We start from the raw sequence: 22,042 nt of genomic DNA on the forward strand, positions 1-22,042 counted from the left end.
CGCTCAGAGAGAACACCATGTCCCAAGTATCCGGGGGCAGGACAGGACCTGCTGCCTACTCTGATGCCTTTTGCCCAGGCTCTGTCTCTCCCCAGCGGAGAACGTGCAGGCGCCGAGTGCCCCGCTGCCCGCCCTTGCCTCTGCCTGCATGCGCAAGCCACGACGCCGGGAGCCGGGGGCGAGAGGAGAAAGCAGCCTCTCCTCTGTTCCCAGCCACCTGGTGCCATGAGCGAACCGCACGTTCCCCCTTTCTCTTGCCCTGTTTCCTTCCAAAGACTGGGCTCCCCGCGCGGCGTCAGGCCCCAGCGCGTGCCCGTTCCCAGGGAGTGCTCCCAGCAGGACCCTCAGCGAGTGCATCCCGTCGCCCCACCGCCGTCTCGGCAAGGGTCTGCCTCCCACCGTGCCCTGACCCAGCACCCGCCAGCCTTGAGCCTGCAGGGACTTGGGAAGGGATGGGGGAGCCTGATCTGCCCGCAGGGTCAGAGCAAGCGCTGGTGCTTCTCCATCACGGCAGCGCCCGGCTGGGCTGGCACAGCCACCGCACGTGGTGCGGGGACAGCGGCCGGGTGCAAAATGGGATGAGCAACCCTGGGCTGTGAGCAGCTGTGACGCTGGCCGGATCCTGCAAACACAGCAGTCACTTGACCGTGCAGGAAAACCCCAATTAATCGTTTTTATTTGTCCTGTGGGCGAGACACGGAGCAGGCAGTGGGCGGGTGCCCTGCCAAGGCAGTTCTAGGTGATGGCACTTGAGCACAAGGGAGCCCTGGGGGAAACCTGTGAATTGGGAATTGTTTCTACCCAGTGGGAAAATCTGGCTTTGGGGGATTGCCAGTCTTTTTTGCACAGAAACGAAGGAAACTTTCCTTCCTCCTCCACCACCTCCTCTCTGAGGCCACAGCGAAGATGCCATCCCAGCTGTGCCGACACTGCCATGGGTAATGCAGAGGGGAGCAGCCCCAGGGCGGCTCTAGCTTGCAGGGGAGCGGATGGTCCGAGCCGAGACAGGGAGAAAGGGAGCACAGAGGGCTCCTCCTGCCCTGCCAGACACCCTTGACGGAAGCCAGGTCTGCCTCCGTGCCTGCCCTTGCCAGCAGGGACTTGCCATGCTGTCCCACCTCCACTGCACGTCAGCCATAGGACGCCCCGTGGGCGCAACACGGGAGATGAGGTGGTGTGCCCAAAGCTTGACTTGTTCCCCCATAATACCAGCTCGGTAATAATAGCAATTACTCTACACTAAAACCATGATCCACCTGTGTCCGTAGGTCAGCACAGCCGCAACGCGTGGCGAGTGCAGTTATATATAGCTGACACATCAGCGGTGCCTTCCCAGCCATGCGCGTCTGCTCCCTGCCCGCCTTGTCCACCCCACGCAGGGACCTCAGCCCCCATGACAGGGGACACAGGGAGAACAGCCCCGCCGGCTGATGGGTGACGGTGTTTGCCCTGGGCACGGGTCCCTTCCACGTGCTGGGGCTTCGCTGGAGGAGTCCCCGCAGGCAGGGGTGTCAGGCTGCCTCTGCAGCTCTGCTGCTGCCAGCCCAGATGCCGGAGGGATGGGCACAGGGGCACCAGGGTGGCAGCAGGGGCAGGTCCAGGAGGCAGCAAAAGAGAGGAAGAAAGGGAGGAAAGAGAGAAAAAGAAACAGAAACAGAAAGAGGAAGCGAAAGAGAAGGAGAGAGGGAGAGCGGAAGGAAGGACGGAGGGAGGGAGGGAAAAAAGGGGGAAGCAGAGTCCTCCCAGAGCCCTCGCCCCCAGCGCCCTGCCCACAACAGGAGACCTGCGATCCCCCCATGTCTTCTCTCTCCAGGCGTTGGCTGACGTTTGGCTCCTGTGCCCGTTGATGGAGAAGGAACTCCAGCCATGCCTTTCCCAGGCAGGTCCCTGCTGGAGCAACGAGTTTCCTCTGAGGAAACCTCCGGCCCCAGCCAAGGAGATCTACAGCTCCTGCGGGGCCGTCGCTGCACCCCAGAAGCACAAGGTCATCCTGCAGCCTGCTGAAAGGGAGCGCATCGCCCATGCCCGGTACCTGAGAGCAAGCAGAAATGCCTTCACGGGACAGTTTCATGCAGTGCCAAACACCAATCACCCACGCACATCGGTCTCCCAAGGGCTAACTCCCTGCGCTGCACCCGCAGCAAACCAAGCGGTGCCCTGCCGACAGAGCCCCGCAGCAAACACGAGGGCTTCACGTCAGGCTCTGAAATGCCTTCCCAAGGGAATGACCCCCATCTCTGTCACTTAGGCCGCTCTAAATCAAGCTGGCCAAAGCACTGGAAAATATATTGCAGCGGTGTCCCAAAAGCGGCCTGGGGGACACAGGGAGGAGAGCCCCATGCTGCTCCAGGGCTTGCTGCTACTGGGAGCATGGAGCACCCCAGCTGTCCCGGGCTCGTGTGCATCCTCATGCCGGTGGCTTTCCACAGGAGGGCACGGGGAAGGAGGCCTCTGGAAAGGCTCGTGTTGCGCCAGAGATCAGCTGCTGCTGATTTACAAATGTTGCCCCAAATCATTGGATTTTCCTGCTGCCCAGGCAGCCGTGGTTGCCATGCCTGCTCGCGGCTATCGGCAGGGACACGCAGGCTTTCCAAATGCCCTTTACACACCTCCTTCATCATCAGCACGGTCCTGGCCCCTTGGGGACACTTCGTGGAAAGCCATGTGTGATGCCAGGGTTTGAAATACCCATCGCCTGCAGGTGCCGGGGCTGTGGGGTGCAGCGCATGCCAGGCTGCGATGGGGGACATGCACGGCACCGTGCACCAGCCGGGTCTGCGCCACCTGCCATGACCCTCCCCAGGGCCAGACCAGCCCCTGGAGAAAGCTCAGCCTTCATTTACCGAGAGCTTTATATGCGTCTGTCGAGAGCACAGTGGGATGGCAAGGCAGACGAAGCGAGCTGCAGCTCCAGGACGTTAGCTGGTCAAATTAAACTGGGTTTTAGCATGCTAATTACCATACATCAGCCAGCACGTGATGGAGCACACCCTTTTCATACTAGAAACCTGCCGGTCTTTGAGACATTTGCAAGATGCCAGAAGACGCAGCAGGGCAGAGCTGGCCCAGGCAGCCTGGAGGGCCCGGGCAACGGCCACGCAGAGCCCCCAGCACGCATGCCAACCGGAGCAGCGTCGCTGAAAAACCGGTCCCTGGGACAGGGACCAGACCAGCGCCAGGCTCCCTCCACCTTGGCCCACGCGCTTGGAAAGGGAAAGCTAACGGGTAGTTCATCACCAGGACACGAGAACAGCCCCACGGTGAGATGGGGGTGGTTGGGTCGCCTCGGGGATGGTGGCACCCCAGCCCAGCCCCGTAGGGTGCCACCATGCCCCAGGCAACTCAACCACCCCTTGCCTTGACTTGTGCCTAGGACAGCCCTTGCATGGCGGGGTTATACAGCCAGAGAGGGGCAGCTGGGACACCAGCAAAGAAGTCTTTGCCTTGCTGGGGACAGTCCCCCAGCGGGGCCAGACACACTTGCCAGAGAGGAGTGGAAAATTCCTCTCACCGTGTGGGCACTCCCTGCAGCCCGAGCACATCAGCTGTCATCCCGCAGGACGTGGCATGCCCTGGAGTGTTTATCAACACCGTTTCGCAAGGGCCAAGGCACACGGCTTGGCAGGGGCACGCAAGCTGCTTGGGCAACCGGCTCTGCCGAAAGCCGGTGCTCTTGGGAAACAATCCCGCAGCCTGCCCCGGGCAGTGAGTCACGGCTGGGAGTCCGGTGCGGGGCCGTCAGCACCTGATGGCCATCAGCATCTTCTCCTCCTTTCTGGCCTCCTGAGTTCAAGCACGGAGCTCTGAGCTTCGCTGCCGGCCCTGTCTCAGTCCCGCAGCCCCCTTCTCCCCGCGCCTCGCAGGGCTGGCTAACGCACAGGGCTGGTCCGTCTTGCTAGGTACCCATCACCCAGCTACCAGCCAAAAGACTGAGAGTTTAGCACCAATCCCACCAGTTTCTCCCAGCGTCCCTGCCTGCCCGTCCCTAGCGGTTATTGGGCTGTTAAACTCTGCAGGCTGGGATGCTCCGTCTCACACGACTCTCCCAGCACACCCTTAGTGTGTACACAAGTACGGGATAGTGCCAGTCTCCGAGGCACTGCTCAACTCTCAGGTCCACAGAGCAGATCCCAGCTCCAGTATCCATCCCCAAGTCACATCTGCGTCCAGAGCTCCCCGTAAACCTCCAAACACCTCTCCTTGGCTTTGGTGTCACCCGGCAGGGTTGTAAATGACCTCAATATGCTGGTCCCCCCTTGCCCAAGGCACGCTGCTCCTGCCCCATAGGGGAAACGGCTTGGGGGGCAGTTACCCCACTCCCTCCGAGGGGTTTGGAGGTATCAGCAGGAGCAACACCATGAACGTGACGATGGCACATCTGGCTGAGGGCTGCTGTGCAGGCACGGACCGGGCGGCCGGACGCTGCTTGAGAGATTACACAGGCCAGAAGGGCCAGCCTGTCCCCAGTTAACTTCAGGTGGGCAGAACTGGCACAAGCAGTCCCCTCGGGCAGGGACGGAAGCGGGCACATCCCAGGCAGCGCTGGCTGGGCAGGACAGGGGACACGGAGCTGCAAGCAGACCAGCCCTGGAAACCAGTGTTAGCCCTGCCATTGCCCTGGCTGGTGCTGGAAAGGGCCCACCCTACCCCATGGAGTTCTACAGCGAGCGGGTGGTCACCAGGAGGGTGTTGAGAAGGCACAGTGCCAGGAATGGTATTCTGCACTGCCAGAGACACCCTGGAGCCCAGGAAATGTCTGAGCTGTTGCTGAAATCTCGAGATGCACCCCAAAACCCTGCTCATGTGGGAAAGGGGTAGCGGGTTCATGGGGTGGGTGTTAAGCCCCCCAGGGTAAAGAAGCAAAGCGTGCCCCCCCCAGCCCGTCAAAGGGGCCAGCAGCTCCCCTTGGCACCAAGGGGTTGCAGGGCAGCCGCCTCCCCGGCAGCCAAAGCCCCTCACGGCGGAGCTGGGGGCGCAGGGACCGAGGGTGGGGGTTCCTGGAGCGGGGACCATCCAGAGAAGGCCAGCAGGCTCCTAACGCTGGCATCGCACGGACCCTTCCCCAAACCTCCCGGCAGCTGGGGCTTGCACCCCGGCACAGCTGGAGCCGTGGCGGAGAGCAGGCTTCACGCATGCCGGCCAAGATGTTCGTCGGAGCAGAGGCATGCATAAACATTTTGCTTCATCGCGGACTCTGGGCGAACACAGCGTACTCTGGCTCCGTGCAGCGGGAACAGCTGCGGCTCTGCGGGGCAGGGGCCGGGGACGCCCAACGGCGGTGGCAGAGCGACCTCCCGTGGCACTGCCCCAGCCCCAGGGTGCTCAGCACCATCGCTGCGATGGCAGCGGGCAAGGGGAGCCCGAAAACACCCGTCTTCCCCAGCCCACAGCTCTGCTCCGGAGGGAAGCTGTCTACCGGCCGCCCGCGGCCCTGGCTGCATCTAGGAGGGCGATCACACCGGCAGCCGTGCCGTGCCAGACTTGGCTTGGCCCAGCCCTTCCGCAGTCGCGCTGGGACGGAGGTCGGGTCCGGAGAGCTTTGGCGGCAAAACCCACGGCTGCTCTGCCAGTGGGTCGGCGGGTGGAGGCCCCATAGCAGCGTTTTACCCCATAGCAGCGTTTTACCCAGACCCCTGCGGCACCAGCTTAGTCCCGGGCGAGCATCTCTGCAAAGAGGACTCCCACAACGGGTGGGGAATGCCAGTCGCCACCACCTTGCCCCATAGCAACGGCCTGCCCCATAACCGGGCAGAGCTGCACCCATCCCGAGCCTCAGCCCAATTGCGAGGAGGAGGCACCAGCCGTGGCTGGCAGCTGGGACCCCACTGGGGGGGTCCGGCCTGGTGGGCCCTTATGGGGTGTTCCTGCAGCAACCGCATTGCCCACACGTCTGGGGGACCTGCCGTGGCCCGTCGGAGTGGCGAGCTGGACAACCTGGTAGCTGGACAACCTGGTAGCAAGGGCTCGCTGCAGGAGAAGACAAGGGCTTGGGGAGCTAAGGGAAGGATGCCTCCTTCTGAGAGCTGTTAGCAGCAGCTAAATAAACAATGCAGTGAATAAATCAAATCTCGCCTTGTCTCAGTTGTGGCTTGCTCCAGTTTTTATTTCCAAGAAGAAAAGCAGCCCAGCGCGTGCCGCCATGCCCGGCTGCCGCTCGGCTCCTCCCGGGCGCAGCTCCCGGTGAGGGCTGCGGGGAGCCCAGCGAGCCGGTGGAGAGCCCCCCGCTTCTGCGGCAGCCCCTGGAGGGAGACGAAGCTGAAGCCCAGCCCCTGCTCCTTCAGACTGAGTCTCGGGGGAAGAAAAGCCACTCGTCGTACCTCTACCTGGAATTGGAAACAGTGCCCCTGTGCCCACAGCTCCAGCAGCCCCAGAGCCCGGTGCCAGCCAAGGCCGGGGCTTCCCTCCCCGCACCGACAGCGGGGCCGCCGCTATGCGGGCGCTGCACCGTCCCCGCCGGCGCTGACAGCGGGTCAGGGACAGCCAGGCCTGCCGAAAGCGCTCCCAGCGTCGCCATGAAGCGCAGGGCGCTGACGGCAAAACTCCTCCGCCTCGTGAGGACTGCAGGGCAAGCAGGGGCACCCGCTCACACCTGCCCTTTGGCGAAGGGGGATAGCTTCCCCAGCCGCCTCAGGGAGCAAATGGACCGTGAGACGTCGCCAAGGGCTGCCCCAGGCTGGAGCTCAGGTTTACCCGTGCTCCTGCACGGACCAGGTCCAGGAGCACAGGTAAGGTCCGGGCCAGGTGGCCTTTCCCATGAGGAGAGAGCGCTCCAGCCCCGGCCTCTGCAGGGCAGCACCCGCACCCCCGGCACGGCCCAAAAACAGCCCCCCACCAAACGTGTCAGAGACGGGGTCCCTGCAGACACCCCTGGGATCACCGTGTTCCCGGACAGGCAGCATGGGGTTCCCTCCGGGCCCTCCTGCCCCTCTAGGAATGGGGCGCTCAGGCCCCCAAAGCCATATTGGGGTTTAGCTCTCGGGGGGCTGCTGGAGGAACCCCCCTCTCTGGGGGCTGCTGGAGGAACCAAGGTGCCGGCCGTGGCACCTCCACCCTGCTCCCCGGCCGTCCCCAAGGCCGGTCACGCAGGGAAGAGGGTCAGCAGCGGGACACGGGTGGCCGTGGAGCCGTCCTGCCCCCCCGGCTCACCCCAGAAGCAATAACCGAGTCCTCAAGAGCTTCGCTGGCGACAGCGGAGCTCCCAGAGCCAGACCTCTCCGGTGAGCACCAGCCCTGCTCCCTGGCCACCCCGGGGCACAGGGAGGGGTGAAATGGCTCTGCCCCCGCGCTGCCTCCTTGGGGGGCTCCTCTGCAGCCTGGGGCAGCCAGGACAGAGGGACAAGCCGGGCTGCAGAGCTCACCCAGCCTGGCCCCCGTCCCCGCCGTCCCCACCGGACAGGCAATGCAACCGCTTCGGCCCCTCTCCCCAGGGACTGTTCTCCCCCTGTGCCCAGCCACGCTCCCCTGGTCTGGTTGAAGAGACTGAGCCGGCATTTCGTTTACCAATATCGGCCAGTTTGCAGGGAAGCGCAGTCCCAGATCTGGCGATACCCTCCCCAGCCTGGCAGAGATGAGGGCACGAAAGAGCACGAATAAAAAGGCTGATTGCAAAGCAAACATCTGCCTCTTCCTTAATTCTGAAGCCCCAGCCAGCGCTTCAGGGAGCAGCCCGAGGAAGGGAACCGGCACAGAAAACCCACCTGGAAGGGAGCCGGCGTTGCCCTAGCAAGGCTGGACTGACACCGGCAACGTTGCACCACCAGGCAACGAACCCTGACACACGCTCCAGGCTGGGACAGGAGTCCCCAGGCACGTTGTGGCAAAGCCCTCGCTGCAGCCACGCTGCCGACCACGGCTGTGACCCACCACAAGCGCGGCGCTCCCAGCGCCGGCTTTGGCGAGCTCTGTGTCCCATCTGGGTGATCCCTGGCCCCGCTCACTGGGGCAGCACAGATATATTTATATGTTTAGGCAAACACGCCCAATTTGCAAAGAGATTTCTAACTTTCAGGTGAAAGTTTGTTGCCTGCTAGACTTCGTCAAGTACCCGTGCTCTCCACTGCTCCAGCTGGGAGTCCCAGTCTCCCCCAGCAGCTGCTCAACGGAGGGATTTGAGCTCAGGCACAAGAAACGGGTCGGGACTGACCTTTCCAGAGGCTTCATCCCCGGTAACCCCTCTGGGGACACGGTGGCTCCTGCTCCTCACGCACAAGTTGCTAATCACCGGAGAGCGTGGCTGGGAAGCCCCCAGCAAGGGTGCAGAGCACCCCAAATGCAGGGAGCCTTTCTCCAAACACTGCCAGCAACTCTGTCCCCACGGCAGGCTGCAATGCAAGCGGAGAAAACAACTTGGCTTCCCTCTGCACTTAGCTGCACTTTGTCAAAAATACTGATCGCACACGTTTGCTTTCAAAGCACCTGGATACACTTCACGAACTCTTCTCCGCGCTCTCTGCAGAGGGCAGGCAGCTGCCTCCCTCCTCTGGTCCTCGTCTCCTGCCCTCGCTACCGGCCCTGGCCGGGGGATCTGCCCTGGGAGGCTCCAGGCGACATTTCTGCCTGCAGGGCTTCTAAACAGGCTTTTTCAGTTGTTTTCCCCAAACGTGGCCACAGCTCCAGGAAGGATATTTCACTGCTCTGAAGGTGCGGAGTGCGCCTGCCCTACACCTCAGGAGGGGGTTACGAATCCAACCTAGCAAGCAGGGACGGTCCCAGTGCCACCCCAACCCTCTCCCGCTCCCTCCGGAGCCTCCTTCGCCACCCTGGGCCCAGCAAGGTCTTGCCCCCAGGCACCGGGGCCCTGAGATTCCCAAAAGGAGCAGAGCGCCTTCACCCCCGCTTCCCAAGGGAAGTCAGGGTCCTTGAAGGAACTGGGTGCTCCCGTCACACAGAACGATAAATGCCTCACGTGCGCCTGTCAGACTCTGCTGCTTCACTTCAGACATTGTTTTGCAAGAAGAAGGAAAATCCAGCCCCTTCCTTGGACCCTCTGTCCCGGCCAGCGCAGCCCGGGACGTGCCAGCCCAGCCGCAGGAGGATGCACGGCAGGGGCAGGAGCAGCCGGACCGATCCTGCTTTCGCTGGAGGCTGCAGAAAGGGGCTAAGTGCCCCAGGGGCCTCCGAGTGCCCCGCTCTGTGCATCCAAGGAGCCTCCCGGTGCCGTCCCGCGCAGCCCAGGGCCTCCAGGGCCTCCTTTCTGCGTGCGCCCGGGACCCCCGCCTGCCTCCCTGCGCAATGCCAGGACCTGTGATCGCTGCTTGAGAGCAGGGCACGGCAGTGCCGGGGGCCTTTCTCTCCAGAGCCTGGGCGTTACGGCACGGGTACTCAACAGCCACGTAACACCGGCCTGGCTCCCGGCAAGCTCGCGAGCAGACAGCTCATGGAAACGCAGCGTACAGCATCCCTCAGCGGTGCAGCCGGTTAAGAGCAGGCTCGGAGGAACCACCTTTAAACTTGGGGGCATTTTCTGGGATCGGCCGGGAATTAAGCATCTGAGCACCTTTAAATGTCCCCTTCCTCTTCCCCCACCCCAGCACTGGTCTACACAAAACCCAGTTTTCTCCTGAAGCTTTATTTTAAGGGTAAGTTTTAAATGACTCATTTTGCAAAGGGAAGAATTGCGCCGTCAGGCTCTTTTTCTTCTTTTAATTTCCTGAAAGGTATTTTTTCTGCACTGGGGAAAAGATCCAGAACAGCTTTGGCGAGCTCGGTGAAGGCGACCCGAACACGGTGCTGTCGATCAGCATACGCCTCTCCGCTTCCCACCAGCCTCCAGCTCTGCTGCTGAGCCTCTTTCACGGTTTCCTGGCCGATTCGTGGTTACACATGCAACCATACAGCGAGCAGAACCGCTCCAACTTTCCGTACATTCGTGCGAATCTCTCGTGTTTTTTTAAGCCTTCGGCAGTAATGAAACGACTGGGGATAATGACAGGCATAAATTCCAGGAGCGCGAGACCCTGAGTCATGTTTTTCTTCTAACCAGCTGGTGTACCTTAGCATAACGCGGTGGGACAGGTTTGGATGTGTGAGCTTCGCTGCGTATTTCCAACCTCCTTGCTCTTGGCTGCTTGATTTTTAATCAGATTGGAATTAACTGGCTTCTTAGCGTGCGTATGGGGTGGTGTTTGCTTGTTTGGTTGGTTCTGGGAATTGGAAAGCAGTCTTAATCATTTTGACCTTAGGCTTCCGGATCTTAGTGCTTCATTTCTAGAGCACCTTCTATCCCTTTTTTTTCCATTTTTCGTGGAAATGAAGCTCCACTGGGCTACCATGAACTCTGGTAGCTGTTCTTTTGGCTCGACTCACCAGCTTGACCTGATGAGAAACAGCAGGGGCTGCTACCTGGGGCAGCGCTGGCAAACAGCGTGAGTGGCGGGGATGCGGGGGGCTCACGCCAAGTACGTGGCAGCTGATCTGGTACGGATTCCAAAGCTCTGTTCTCGAAGGGTGAAAGACCAAGATTAAGGGAGACACTTTCCACAGCAAAGAAGACGCCAAGGCCGGGCTGCTCAGGGAAGATCGCTGCTAAAGCTCCCGAGCAGCAAAGTAAGCAGAGACCCAGGACAGAGGTGGTCTTGCTCATACCCCTCTCTGCCAACCTTCGGGCAGGACTTGAGGGGGGGAAAAGTGGCAAATCCACCGAGAACCGAGGAAAAAAATGACAAGAGCAGTGCTGCGATTACATTTCGGAGGGACATTCTCTCCCTGCCTCCTTTCAGAGGACGCATTTTACCGTTCTAGCTCTGGAAGAAACCTGTGGGACAGCTGACTTGCCCGGGCCACTCCTAAGCTCTGAGGAAGCCTCGTCATCCCTAGTTCCAAAGTGAAGCTGCAACTGCCAGCACTGCCAGAAGATTTCACAAGCCAGGTTTTAACAAGTCCTGACTTACCGTTTCTTCTAAGCAGGTGACTTCGGGGCTCTGTTAAGCTGCGATTGCGCAGAGACGCAGATGCGAGGAAAGGTTAGGGCGGGCGCACAAACCTCTCCAACCCCTACCTGTTGTAATCGGGGGGTGCGCAGGTGCTTAGATATTGCGGGGGAAAAGGCAAAGGCTACGTAAGGACCCCGGTAAGGCCACAGGTGCTTCAGCAGCGTCAGGGAACTGGAAAAAGCAGCTTTTGACCTGCCTTCGCGCTGTCAGCCACGCACGCCGGCCTGCCAGAGGAAGCACCAAGCCCAGCAGCGCTTGCAACCTGTCCCCGAGCCGGCTGGTGCGCGCAGTCAGGGCAGAGCTGCCAAGGAAAGAGGAGAAACCGGGAGGTTAAAATCAGCAGGGGAGAAACGTTTCCCTTGTCCTTGCGGGAGTACCGGACTCCCCCACCTTCTACAGCTGGAGGGGCCTTTCTGAGCCCCTCGGGTATGGGGGACTAAACCCGCCGGTGGATGGAGACGCGCTCTGGGCTTTGCTAGGCAAAGGAAACTAGCTCCAAGCAGGGAAACCAGCTTTCCCTTTCCTCCTCTCCTCTCCTCCATTTGCATCAGGCAGGAAAAGAAAGGTTTCTTTGATAAAAGCGTTTGTAAAAAAAGAAGTATTCTCACGATGACTTTCCTTTTATGTTCAGCTTAGGTTTTTATGGGACGGAGCTCAACCCAATATCCTCCCAAGGTGTGTACGCTGCAGACTATTTTTATAAACGCTGGTTTGTTGACTTTGCGGTCATAAAAGGTTTTCACAAGAAATGCATCCCCTCATCTCTCTTGCTTTTCACTGATAATTTAATTGCCAACTATGTGGACAGAAAGAGATGTAACAAGGCCACCTCAGACGCTGCTTAAATACTTGCTTTAACACACGTGGGTTTTTTTTTTTTCCCAGCATTACCAATCCTCGTAACTTTTTTCTTGGGGGTTGAGGATTATCCAGTGCTCTTACAGTTCCTGTAATCGAGCGACTGAAAATATCTCAGTGCTTGTTTGAAAACGAGCATGCTAATGGTCGTCTTTTATGGGGGGAAAAGCCCGAGCATGAAGCTCAGCGTTTAAAACGGCAAGGAACAATGCAAGCGGAGGGCACCTTTACGCTGATGAGCGTTAAGGTCCCGTAGGCTGGTAGCACCCGCTAGACCCTGAGGACACGCGTGTGGCCGCGGGCACGCAGCCTCTGCAGGAAGGGGAAGCGTCTCCTCCTCGCCCACGGCACGGGGCGCTCCCGCAGGCAGCCCCGAGGCGTCGCGGATGCGCTCAGCGATGTCGCGGTCCAGGCCCAGCCCTTCAGGCTCCTTCCCGCCTCGCCCCAGGCAGCGCCTCGGCGCAGGCCCGTCCACGGAGTCGGCCACGCTGCCCTCGCGGCGCGGCCTTTCCTCGCCGGGCTGTTTGTAACGGGCGGCCCAGCTGCCGCCTTTACCCTGACCCGCTGCCTTTGCCCCCGCCGCGGGAGGAGGCGAACCTCCACGGGCTGCAACTCCGCAGCGCGGTCGCGGTCGCGCCCGTGGCGGGGCGGCCTGCGCGGGCACGGAGTCGGCCCTAGTTCCGCGTAGCGGGGCCGAAGGTAGGGCTCGCCAGGCGTAGGGAGGCCGCCTGTCCCCCCGCCGCCGCCGCGGGCAGCCCTGCGCCCCCAGCCCGCAGAGGGGTCGGGTGCGGGGGGAGGCCCGCAGCAGCCCTGGCAGGCCGTGGGGCAGGCCGTGGGGGCGGGCCGTGGGGCGGGCCGTGGGGCTGGCCGTGGAGCGGGCCGTGGGGCGGGCCGTGGGGGCAGGCCGTGGGGCGGGCCGTGGGGCAGGCTGCGGGGCGGGCCGTGGGGGCAGGCCGTGGGGGCAGGCCGTGGGGCAGGCTGTGGGGCAGGCCGTGGGGCTGGCCGTGGAGCGGGCCGTGGAGCGGGCCGCGGGGCGGGCCGCGGGGCGGGCCGTGGGGGCAGGCCGTGGGGCTGGCCGTGCAGCGGGCCGTGGGGCGGGCCGTGGGGCAGGCTGCGGGGCGGGCCGTGGGGGCAGGCCGTGGGGGCAGGCCGTGGGGCTGGCCGTGGAGCGGGCCGTGGAGCGGGCCGCGGAGCGGGCCGCGGGGCGGGCCGTGGGGGCAGGCCGCGGGGCGGGCCGTGCAGCGGGCCGTGGGGCGGGCCGTGGGGCAGGCTGCGGGGCGGGCCGTGCTGGAGCGGCAGGGCGGTTGCCCCAGCAACGCGGGCGGCGCGGCGCGGCGCGCTGGCGTCACTTCCGCGGCAGCAGCTCCGCCCCGGGGCGGCCATGGCGCTGTCGCGCGCGGAGCGGCTCCTGGCGCTGCTGCTGCGGCTGCTGTCGCGCGCCGGCCTGGCGCTGCTCGCGCTCGTGGCCCCCGCGCCGCCGCGCGCCGTCCCGCCCCCGCGCCGCCCGCTCCTGCTGCTGCCGGCCCGGCGGCTGGCGGCGCGGCTGCGCGCCCGGGAGGTGCGGCGGGACCGGGACCGGGACCGGGACCCGGACCGGGACCGGGGCGGGGCGGGGACGGGGACTGGGACCGGGCGGGACGGGGACGGGGACGAGGACCGGGACCGGGACGGGGACTGGGACCGGACGGGGACTGGGACGGGGACGGGGACCGGGACGGGGATCGGGACGGGGACGAGGACCGGGACCAGACGGGGACTGGGACGGGGACTGGGACCGGGCGGGACGGGGACCGGGACCGGGACCGGGGCGGGGACCGGGCTCGCAGGCCTCCCCGCGGGGCAGGGGCCGCGGCGTCCCGCGGAACGTCCCGGGGGCGGAGGGCGCGCCGGCGCGGGGCTGCCCCGCGTCCCTGCCCGGGCCCTCGGGCGGCCGCCCAGCCCGGCTCCCTCCGCCCCGCCGGCGCCTGAGCGCCGCGTCCCCTTGGGTCGGTGTGCAGGTGACGTGCGTGGAGGTGGTCGAGGCGTACGTGGAGAGGATCAAGGAGGTCAATCCCCTCATCAACGCCGTCGTTAAGGACCGGTGAGCCGAGGGGAGGGTCCGCTCGCCGCCCCGCAGCCTTCCTCCGGCCCCCCCGCCTCCCCCGGCCCGGCCGCCCCCGCCGCAGCCCCGTGCCGCTGCCGGCGGCGGCTCGGCCGGCGGCGGCGGCGAGCGGCTCTCGCGAAGGCCGTGAGGGCGAGCCGGGGAAGCCTCGTCTTCCGTCACCGGCTCCCGCCGCGCGCTTGGCGTCTGCCCGCCCTGCGGAGATACCGGCTCCTCGCCGGTCCCCCGAGGCCGGAGAGAAGCCCCAGAGCGTCCCGCCTGGTTCCTCCATTGCAGGTTTGAGGAGGCCCTGCAGGAAGCCCGGCAGGTGGATAAGCTGCTTTCGGAGGGCCCCGCCGATGACTGCCTGGAGGAGAAGTTCCCCTTGCTGGGGGTTCCCATCACCATCAAGGAGGCCTTTTCTCTGCACGGTGCGTTTGCCCTCGCTTCTCCCCAGCTTCACAGGTCGTGACTCGCTCCCTCTCGGCCACGTGCTCCCAGGGCGGTGGGTGGCTGTGGCAGGGCACGCGGAGGGAAGCAGCTGCCCTTTCCCCGCTCTGCACCCCGCTCCGCCTGGGCTCGTCTGTCTGCGTCCCCTTTCGGCGCCCGCCCGCTGCGGGGGTTGTGGTGCCGCAGAGGAGCAGCCCTCGCTGGGGACTCGCTTCTCACAGGCGCGGTCCCCGCGACCGGCCTTGCAGCCTGCTGCCCCCAGGGCGATCTCGGGGGAGCTGGCCCTGACGCCTCCCTCCGTCTGTCGACCCCGGCACCGCAGGGATGCCCAACACGTCTGGCTTGGTCAACCGCCGCAACGTGATTGCCACCTCAGATGCCACGGTGGTGTCCCGGCTGAAGCAGGCCGGTGCCATCCCACTGGGCGTGACCAACTGCAGCGAGCTGTGCATGTGGTACGAGTCCAGCAACAGGGTCTACGGCCGGACCAACAACCCCTATGATCTGCAGAGAATTGTGGGCGGCAGCTCAGGTGAGCCCCGGCACCTCAGCACGGTCCTGCACGAGCAGCGGGTTAAAATGCAGCAAGGAAAGAGTTCCCAGGTCCCCTGCACGCTGCCTTAACCTGTGGCTGGGCTCCTGCAGAGCTCACGGGCCCCTTTCCTGGGCAGTGCAGTAGGCCGTTTGGAGGTCCGGCTGCACCTCCGGGGTGTGACACCCGGCACTGCTTCGGCTCACTCTGCCTTACCACCGTGCAAACAGCGGTGCTGGTGTGGTGCTTGGGCAGGACGATCCCTTTGGCCCACGCTCCCCAGCTGTCCCCCCGACATCGCTAAAGCCGGGGCGGCTCCCACCCCGTCTGCGTGCAAGGGGAGGTGGCCACCGTGAGACGCTCCTGCGTTGCTGGGTGATTTGCGCCGTAAGCCTGTGGGATTTTTTGCTGTATTTTCTCCCATGCAGGCGGGGAGGGTGGCGTCCTGGCAGCTGCCTGCTCCGTCATAGGTGTGGGCTCTGACATTGGCGGCAGCATCCGGATGCCTGCCTTCTTCAACGGAGTCTTTGGCCACAAGCCCACAACAGGTAAAGCAGGCGTGGGGATCTCCCCTCTCCCCTCTCCCCTCTCCCCTCTCCCCTCTCCCCTCCTCCCCAGCAGAAACGCCAGCAGGCGGAACGCGGGGTGCGGGAGGAACCTGTTCGGGACGCTCCTGTGCTTGCCTCGGGTGGCATTGCTGCAAGGGGACAGGCAACGCCTCGCACGGGACAAGCCCGCCGCGTGGCCTTGGTGGCAGCATGCCAAGTGTGTGGGAGGGGTTTTACCCCTAGTCTTGCGTCCTCGGCGTGGGATGTTTTCCCGAGGTCGGGATCCACTGCTGGAGCGTTTCCCCGGCAGCTGGTGGCCCGGCTGGGTGCTTTTCCTCCTTTCCCCACCCTGTGCACCTTGCCGTCAGCTCGCGAGCCCTGCCGATGTGCGCAGTCCCTGGGCGACAGCTTCCCCCTGCACCCGGAGGCCGCCCTCCTGCGCGGCTCGCCCCGGCTGCAGGCGATGCTCGCGGGTGCTCACGGATGCTCGCGGGGCGGTACCCAGCGTCTCCCTCTGTGCTCGCAGGGGTGGTGCCCAACGACGGCCAGTTCCCAAACGCTCGAGGGGTGCGGACCAGCTTCCTGTGCACGGGGCCCATGTGCCGCTACGCGGAGGACCTGGAGCCTATGCTGAGGGTCATGGCCGGTCCTGGAGTCAACAAGTAAGTTGCTTTGACTGCTTCAAGCTGCTGAATTGGTCTCGGCTACTTTCTGGCCAGCGCAGCGGGTCAGTCCTGCTTGGCGTGCCAGACAGGTCTGCACCACCCAGGTTGCTTGTTACTGGCTTCCTTCCTCCGCCCTTGGCTTCGGCAGGACCCTTGCAGCCGGGGCTGTCCTTCCCACCAGCCACGTGCTCTGGGGAACGGGCAGCCGCGGCCGGCCGCGTCCTCCTCGCAGGAAGACCGCCTGTGAGCTGCTCCAGCCAGCACCGTCCGGCACGGCCCTTCCCTCCTGGGGCTGCCCTTTCTTTTGGGTTTTACGTGTGCTTTTTCCTGTTGCCGAATAATGAGTTTTCCGTCCCACACCATGGCTCTTGGCCACACCGTTTGGTCTCTTCATAGGTCCGTGCAACCAAGCAGCTTTTTATGTGCACGTACCGGTAAGGAGCGGAGCGGAGGTGGGGCGGGCCGAGCCGGTCCTGCTTCTCGCTGCAGCCTGCACACGGTTGCTTTCTCCGTTACCGCTTCTGTTTCTCTGTGGCTCTGGTGGTGCAATCCCAACCTCAGCCGTGGCCGGGGTCTGTCACCACAAGGTGCATCTCGAGAGATGAGGATTTTCCTAACAGCAGCAAATATGCAGAACTAGCAGGGACTGACGGGGCAGGCAAGCAGCTGGACGGGCTGTGGGCAGCAGGTGTCTGTGTGTCCTTCCCACCCTGATGGGTAGAGCAGGGTGCCCTGAGGACGTATCGGGTGTGCTGAGGACGGACTAACAAGCGTGCGAGCAGCTCTGGCAGCCGGGGAGGAGCCAGGGACGGATTTGTGAGCAAAGCGCCTTTCCTTTCCCAGGCTGAAGCTGAATGAAAAGGTGTCGCTGGAGAAAATAAAATTCCACTGCATGGATCATGACGGCGGGTCCATTTTTGTGTCACCTGTGGACAAGGAGATCTTGCAGGCCCAAAAGAAGGTAGGAAGGAACGGAGCTTGGCTCTCACTGGGGTGAGCCTGGAGATAAAACCTGGGGAGGCCAGTCTGAGGAGTCCCTTGGCGGCAAGGTGGGCTGCTGCGTGCGTTGCAGGGGCTGGCGGGATGCGGGGCTGCAGGCTGCAGCCTCGAGTCCTGGTCCTGTGCTTCCAGTGGAAAAAAAGCAGAAAGATCCTTTTCTTCTTCTGCGTTAAAGAAGAAACAAGGGGGAGATCTTGCGAGTGGCTGCAGATGCCCTTGCCAGCAGCACCTGTGTGTTGGAGCGCACCGGGGCGTCCAAAGTTTTTGGCCCAATTTCCATTGCAATAGCTGTATTTTGCTTTCTTAACATCTCTTGTCTGTGTTACGGAGACCTTCCTGGGGGCACATCGCGCGGCGAAGGGGTGGCTGTGTGTTTGCGGTCTTCCCAGGGTTGCTGCCTGGCACTCAGTCACGCAAAGGAACTTTTTTGTTTTTCAATGAAGTCTTCTGTGCTGCTGGTGGTGCTCTTCTGGAGCATCGCTGGGGGTGGCGTGGAGGGCTGCAAGGGCTCTCCGAGGTTGTGGAGCTCCAAGGTTATTATTGGATGGAGGAGGTCCCTCTGCTCAGGGCGGAGGGGAGCGGGCAGGAGCTGCGGGATCCCCTGCGTCGCAGCAAAGAGAAGCTGGGCTCTCTCCTGTCCCCAGTTTCCATGGACTGACCGCGGTGCGTCGCATCCTTGCAGAAGTAAACGCATCCCGCTCTTCCCCTTAGGTGGTGGAGCACCTCGAAGGCGAGCTGGGGGTCCAAGTTCGGCGCGTGGCAATCCACAAGATGAAGTATTCTTTCCAGATCTGGTCCGCCATGATGTCGTCCGAGGACAGCGATGGGCAGGTGTGTCAGACCGAGCTGGCAAAGGCACAAATTCGGCAGCAACGGGGAGGAATAGGCTGTTTGAGACCAGCCACGGAGAGCTGTAGGCTTCCAGACCTGCCCGGGGGCTTTCTCTGCTCCCTTTGTCCCCCCCAGTCCTCCTTTCGTCTCTTTCCAGAGCTACACAGCGCCTTCTCCCTTGCTTTCCCCTGAGATGATGATGTGGCTCCCAGCAGAGGAGCAACGTGGTTTAGGGAGGGAGAGGCCGTTTTAGCGTGTTGACCTTTTCTGTGCGAGCTGGCGAGTCAGCCGAGCAGGTAGTGCCCTGCCTCGCTCTTACCTGGGTGCTGCGTCTCCTGGCATTGCAGGCTGGGATTAACGCCTGTTAGGATGCCCAGGCTAAGGCAGTGGATGAGCAGCTTTTCAGCAGCAGGCCTGCGTGTGTTTATTTTTTCCTTGAATCGTAGCCGCTGCGCCATGCTCTGTGCATGCGTGGAAGTATCTTGTAGCAAAAACAAACTCTCAGGAGTATTACACCTCGTGCGTTCTGCCACGCAGGCAGCGGTGAAAAATAAACCAACCCCACCTTGCTCAGGAGGGCACGCCTGGCCCCCTCTGCCTCCTTTTTCCTGATCCCACGGCCATGTAACGGCCCTGTAACAGTGCCTCCAGGAGACGTTATCCGGAGCATCATCCCTTGCATCGTGTCAGAGGAGGGGTACCGAAAGGTGCTGCTTTGGGGGGCTCTCCCTCCGCAGAGCGAGGTCCCCTTCTTGGTGTCTCTGGCAGGGAGAGATGCTCCTGCTGCCACTCTGGATTAGCGCAAGAGCTGCGTAACGCTCCTGACGGGCATCGCTTGTCTGAAAACGGGAACAGCTTGCGTCGGGATAATGGGACAGCTGGAGATGTCGCTGTCGTTTGTCAGCCTGTTCTTCCCTGCCGCGCGCTAGCTGACGGTGCTGACGGGGGGAGCGTGTGTGTTACAGGAGGCACAGCTATTCACGGACCTGCTGGGGGATCACGGGAAGCCGGTGTGGCCGCTGTGGGAGCTGATGAAGTGGCTCGTAGGGATGTCTTCTCACACTCTCCCAGCTATCGGTAAGGCCGGGAGGAGCCCCGGGGCGTGCGGAGGCGGTGGTGGGGCAGGAGCGTTGTTAAATGAAAATAGTGCCCTTCCAGTGCCCCGCGAAGGGACTCCGGAGTTTGCACTGAGCAGCTTCAGACTTTTGTTTTGTAACGACACTCGGTGTCTTCAAGTCAAATGCATGCTCGAGGGGGAGCTGGCTGGATCTTTGGTAACTGGGACTGGATATCCTGGGAGAAGGAGAAGGGAGGACTACGGAGCTGCGGGCAGGGTTTGCTCCTGCTGTGAGCCCTGCCAGAACTGCTGAGGCTTAGAGGGAGCCGGTCAGGGGTCTGCGCTGATCTCGTTTCTTAGCAGCAGATACCAGGGAACCCTAATTAGTGCTGTCACGCTGCTGTCTAACGAGCGCTGAGGTCGCTCCGCCTGCTCTGCTCAATCCCAGTGGCTGGAAAAAACTCCTTGAAGCAACGGGCAGGCTGAAAGCCTTTCCCTTGGCAAAGCTGGGGAGACGCAGAGCCGTGCCGCGTACAGGGGGCAATCCGCTCTGGGAGCCGGCGTGCCGGCAGCGAGGGGGACGTGGGGGGCCCCACTAGGAGCTGGGGGTGCTGCCTGTGGCCGGGCCACGTGCTTTCTAGCCTACCTAACCCTCGGTGCTCTCGCTCGCTCTCTATTCCTGTTTGTGCCCTTGCCCTGCAGCCCTGGGGCTGACGGAGAAGCTGATGAAACTCAACCCTGGTGGGAAGGCCAAGCTGGTGAGCATGGGGAAGAGCTTGCAGGAGGAGATGGAGGCCCTGCTGGGGCCGGACGGGGTGCTGCTCTACCCCTCCCACCCCACCATAGCTCCCAGGCACCACTCTCCCATATGCATGCCCTTCAACTTCGCCTACACAGGTGAGCGGCTCCGACTCCTCCGCTGGGGTACGCAGGGGTTGCAGGCGTGCCCTCGCCCGCTGCCGCAGCGCAGGCTGGCAGCCGGGGTGTTGTACCCGGAGCGTTTCCGTCGCTGACGGTGGGCTTTGCGGCGCAGAGGGCTGTCTCGCTGCTCCAGAACGTGGGGCAAGGATTACGGTCATGCTTTAAAACTGTGGCGTTTGTACCTGCTGTCCGCGGCGGGGCAGGTTTGATCTCGGGGGCGGGGGAGGGCACCCTGCCCCAGAGGGATGCGCTCACGCTGTTACAGCTGCTGCTGTTTTCAGCAGGTACCCGAGAGCTGCCGCATCTTTGGGGTACGATTTGGAGCGCTCTATGTGGCTTTCCCGCAGCTTGAGCTCCTTGTTGCAATGCTGTCTGGGTTTGCAGTAGTGGAGGGACGGTGCCTGAGGCACGAATGTCCCAAGGCAGATCTTGGCATGCCACAGCAAGTGCCACATAAGTGCGTCATCACTCGTGGGTACAGTTTGCACATGTGATATGGGCACTGGGAACTTCTGGACGGCGGTGTCCTCTTGTCGTCATGTCTCCGCACTGCCTGCCGCGGCTGCACCGCTCTGGCAAGGAGCAGCTCCCAGGAGCCCGGCGCCGTGCACGGCAGCAGCTGCCTGCCTGGGGTGGGAGAGCAGGCAGCGATTTATCCCGGTTGCTGTGCTTGCTCTGGTGCACCCTTCTCTCTTCCAGCTATCTTCAACGTCCTGGGCTTGCCGGTGACGCAGTGCCCGCTGGGCCTGAGCAGCGAGGGCCTGCCGCTGGGCATCCAGCTGGTGGCAGCCTCCTACAACGACCACCTGACGCTGGCGGTAGCCCGGTATCTGGAGAAGGCCTTCGGAGGATGGGTTTTACCTGGGAAAGTTTAGCCTGCGCTCCTGGCACGGAGACGGAGACGGTGGTGCCCACCGAGGCAGCGGCGGGCGCTGGTGCCCGACCCCGTCACGGCACTACCCGCTCCCTCTGCAGCCTCCTGGGAGCAGCCAGCGCTGCCTCCGGCCCCTGGGGAGGCTGGGCTGTTGCCACCGGCCTCGTCTCCTCCCTGCAGCCCCTGCCAGGGGAGCGACCTGCCCTCCCTGTGGCCCCTCGGGAGCCCGGTGCCGCGGGCCGGCAGCAGGCCGCCACGTCCTGCCTGCGGCGGGCCCCTGTCTTCTGGGCGTGGAGACGGCCGTCTCCCTGTAACGCTTGCTGCTTTGGAGATGCTGGGGGAAGGCTGGGGAGAGGAGGTGCTGCCAGGCTGCTCAGGGATGACCGCCCACGTCCCCCCTCGGGCCTCCCTGGGTGCATCCGTCCTCCTTGGCCTTGCCCTGCCCGCGGGGCTGGCACCGCACCCCGGCACCACAGGCTTGCCGGCCCCTGCGTCCTCCCTGAGCTGCCACAGGGATCCCCCACCCTCTACCCGAAAAGGGAGAAGGGGTGAGGGTGCTGGAGCAGCCGTACGCTCGTCTCGCCGGTGGTGCTTTGGGGGCCGGATGGTGCCGGGCTCTGCCCGGCGCGGAGCTGGCAGGCAAGGGAGAAGGAGCTCTTGCTCTTGTGAGTTTTTGCCGGCACCGGCAGAACTCCTTAAATGCTCCTCTCCGTGTGCTGAGACACCTCCCGCCTGCGTCGTCTTCCCCTTCTGCCCGGGGGATCGTGCAGCCCGACTGGCATCCCCTGCCCCCCGCCCTCCCGAGCTGCCCGGCCGCTGTGCCCCACGCGCGGGCGCAGCAGAAGGCGGGCAGCGGGCTGCGCCGGGGCAGGCCGCGCGCGCAAGGTGTCCTCAGCGGGGGTGGTATTAAAAGAGTCTGTCCAGTTTGCTGCGGCTGTGCGTCCTTGTCCCTGACGCGTTGCCCCGCCGGCTGCGGGGCCGCCGTCCCCCCAGGCACCGGCCCCGTTTCCGCTCGCGCCGCGGGACGCGCCGAGGCTGCCGAACGCTGCCGGCTGCGAGCGCGGTGCGGGGACGGCGGTGAAGGTGCTGGCGTCTGCCTCGAGGGTGGCACTCGGGGCACTGCTGGGCTCTTGCTTTAAAATGCCTGGGCTCGTGGTGTCTGCTCGGCTCCTGGCTGAGCTGAAGGCTGCCGGCGAGCTCTGGCAGTGCTGCGGTCGCTGGCTCTGTTAGCCTGGTAGCGGTTGCACAGCGATACGCTCTCGGGAAGCGTAAGCCCTGCTGCTTTCCCTCCCTGAT

At 63.5% G+C, this 22,042-nt stretch overlaps 1 protein-coding gene and 1 long non-coding RNA gene across 2 annotated transcripts; one reads left to right on the forward strand and one right to left on the reverse strand.

Annotated features, from left to right (window-relative positions):
• Positions 1-6,093: 6,093 nt before the first annotated feature.
• Positions 6,094-9,284, reverse strand: LOC140658713 (uncharacterized). Its single transcript, XR_012044827.1, has 3 exons — positions 8,901-9,284; positions 8,144-8,321; positions 6,094-6,323 (listed from the first exon to the last, which is right to left on the reverse strand). It is a non-coding gene; the product is annotated as an uncharacterized lncRNA (long non-coding RNA).
• A 3,859-nt stretch (positions 9,285-13,143) lies between these two features.
• FAAH2 (fatty acid amide hydrolase 2) lies at positions 13,144-21,672 on the forward strand. The gene is made up of 11 exons (XM_072877240.1): positions 13,144-13,347; positions 13,787-13,869; positions 14,167-14,300; positions 14,642-14,851; positions 15,280-15,399; positions 15,926-16,061; positions 16,908-17,025; positions 17,775-17,894; positions 18,860-18,971; positions 19,654-19,848; positions 20,572-21,672. Exons 1-11 carry the CDS (start codon positions 13,171-13,173, stop codon positions 20,745-20,747), a joined length of 1,581 nt encoding a protein of 526 aa, XP_072733341.1. The 5' UTR covers positions 13,144-13,170; the 3' UTR covers positions 20,748-21,672.
• Positions 21,673-22,042: the final 370 nt, after the last annotated feature.

This window comes from Ciconia boyciana, chromosome 12, assembly GCF_034638445.1.
Source record: "Ciconia boyciana chromosome 12, ASM3463844v1, whole genome shotgun sequence".
In the NCBI taxonomy this organism is placed as follows: Eukaryota; Metazoa; Chordata; class Aves; order Ciconiiformes; family Ciconiidae; genus Ciconia; species Ciconia boyciana.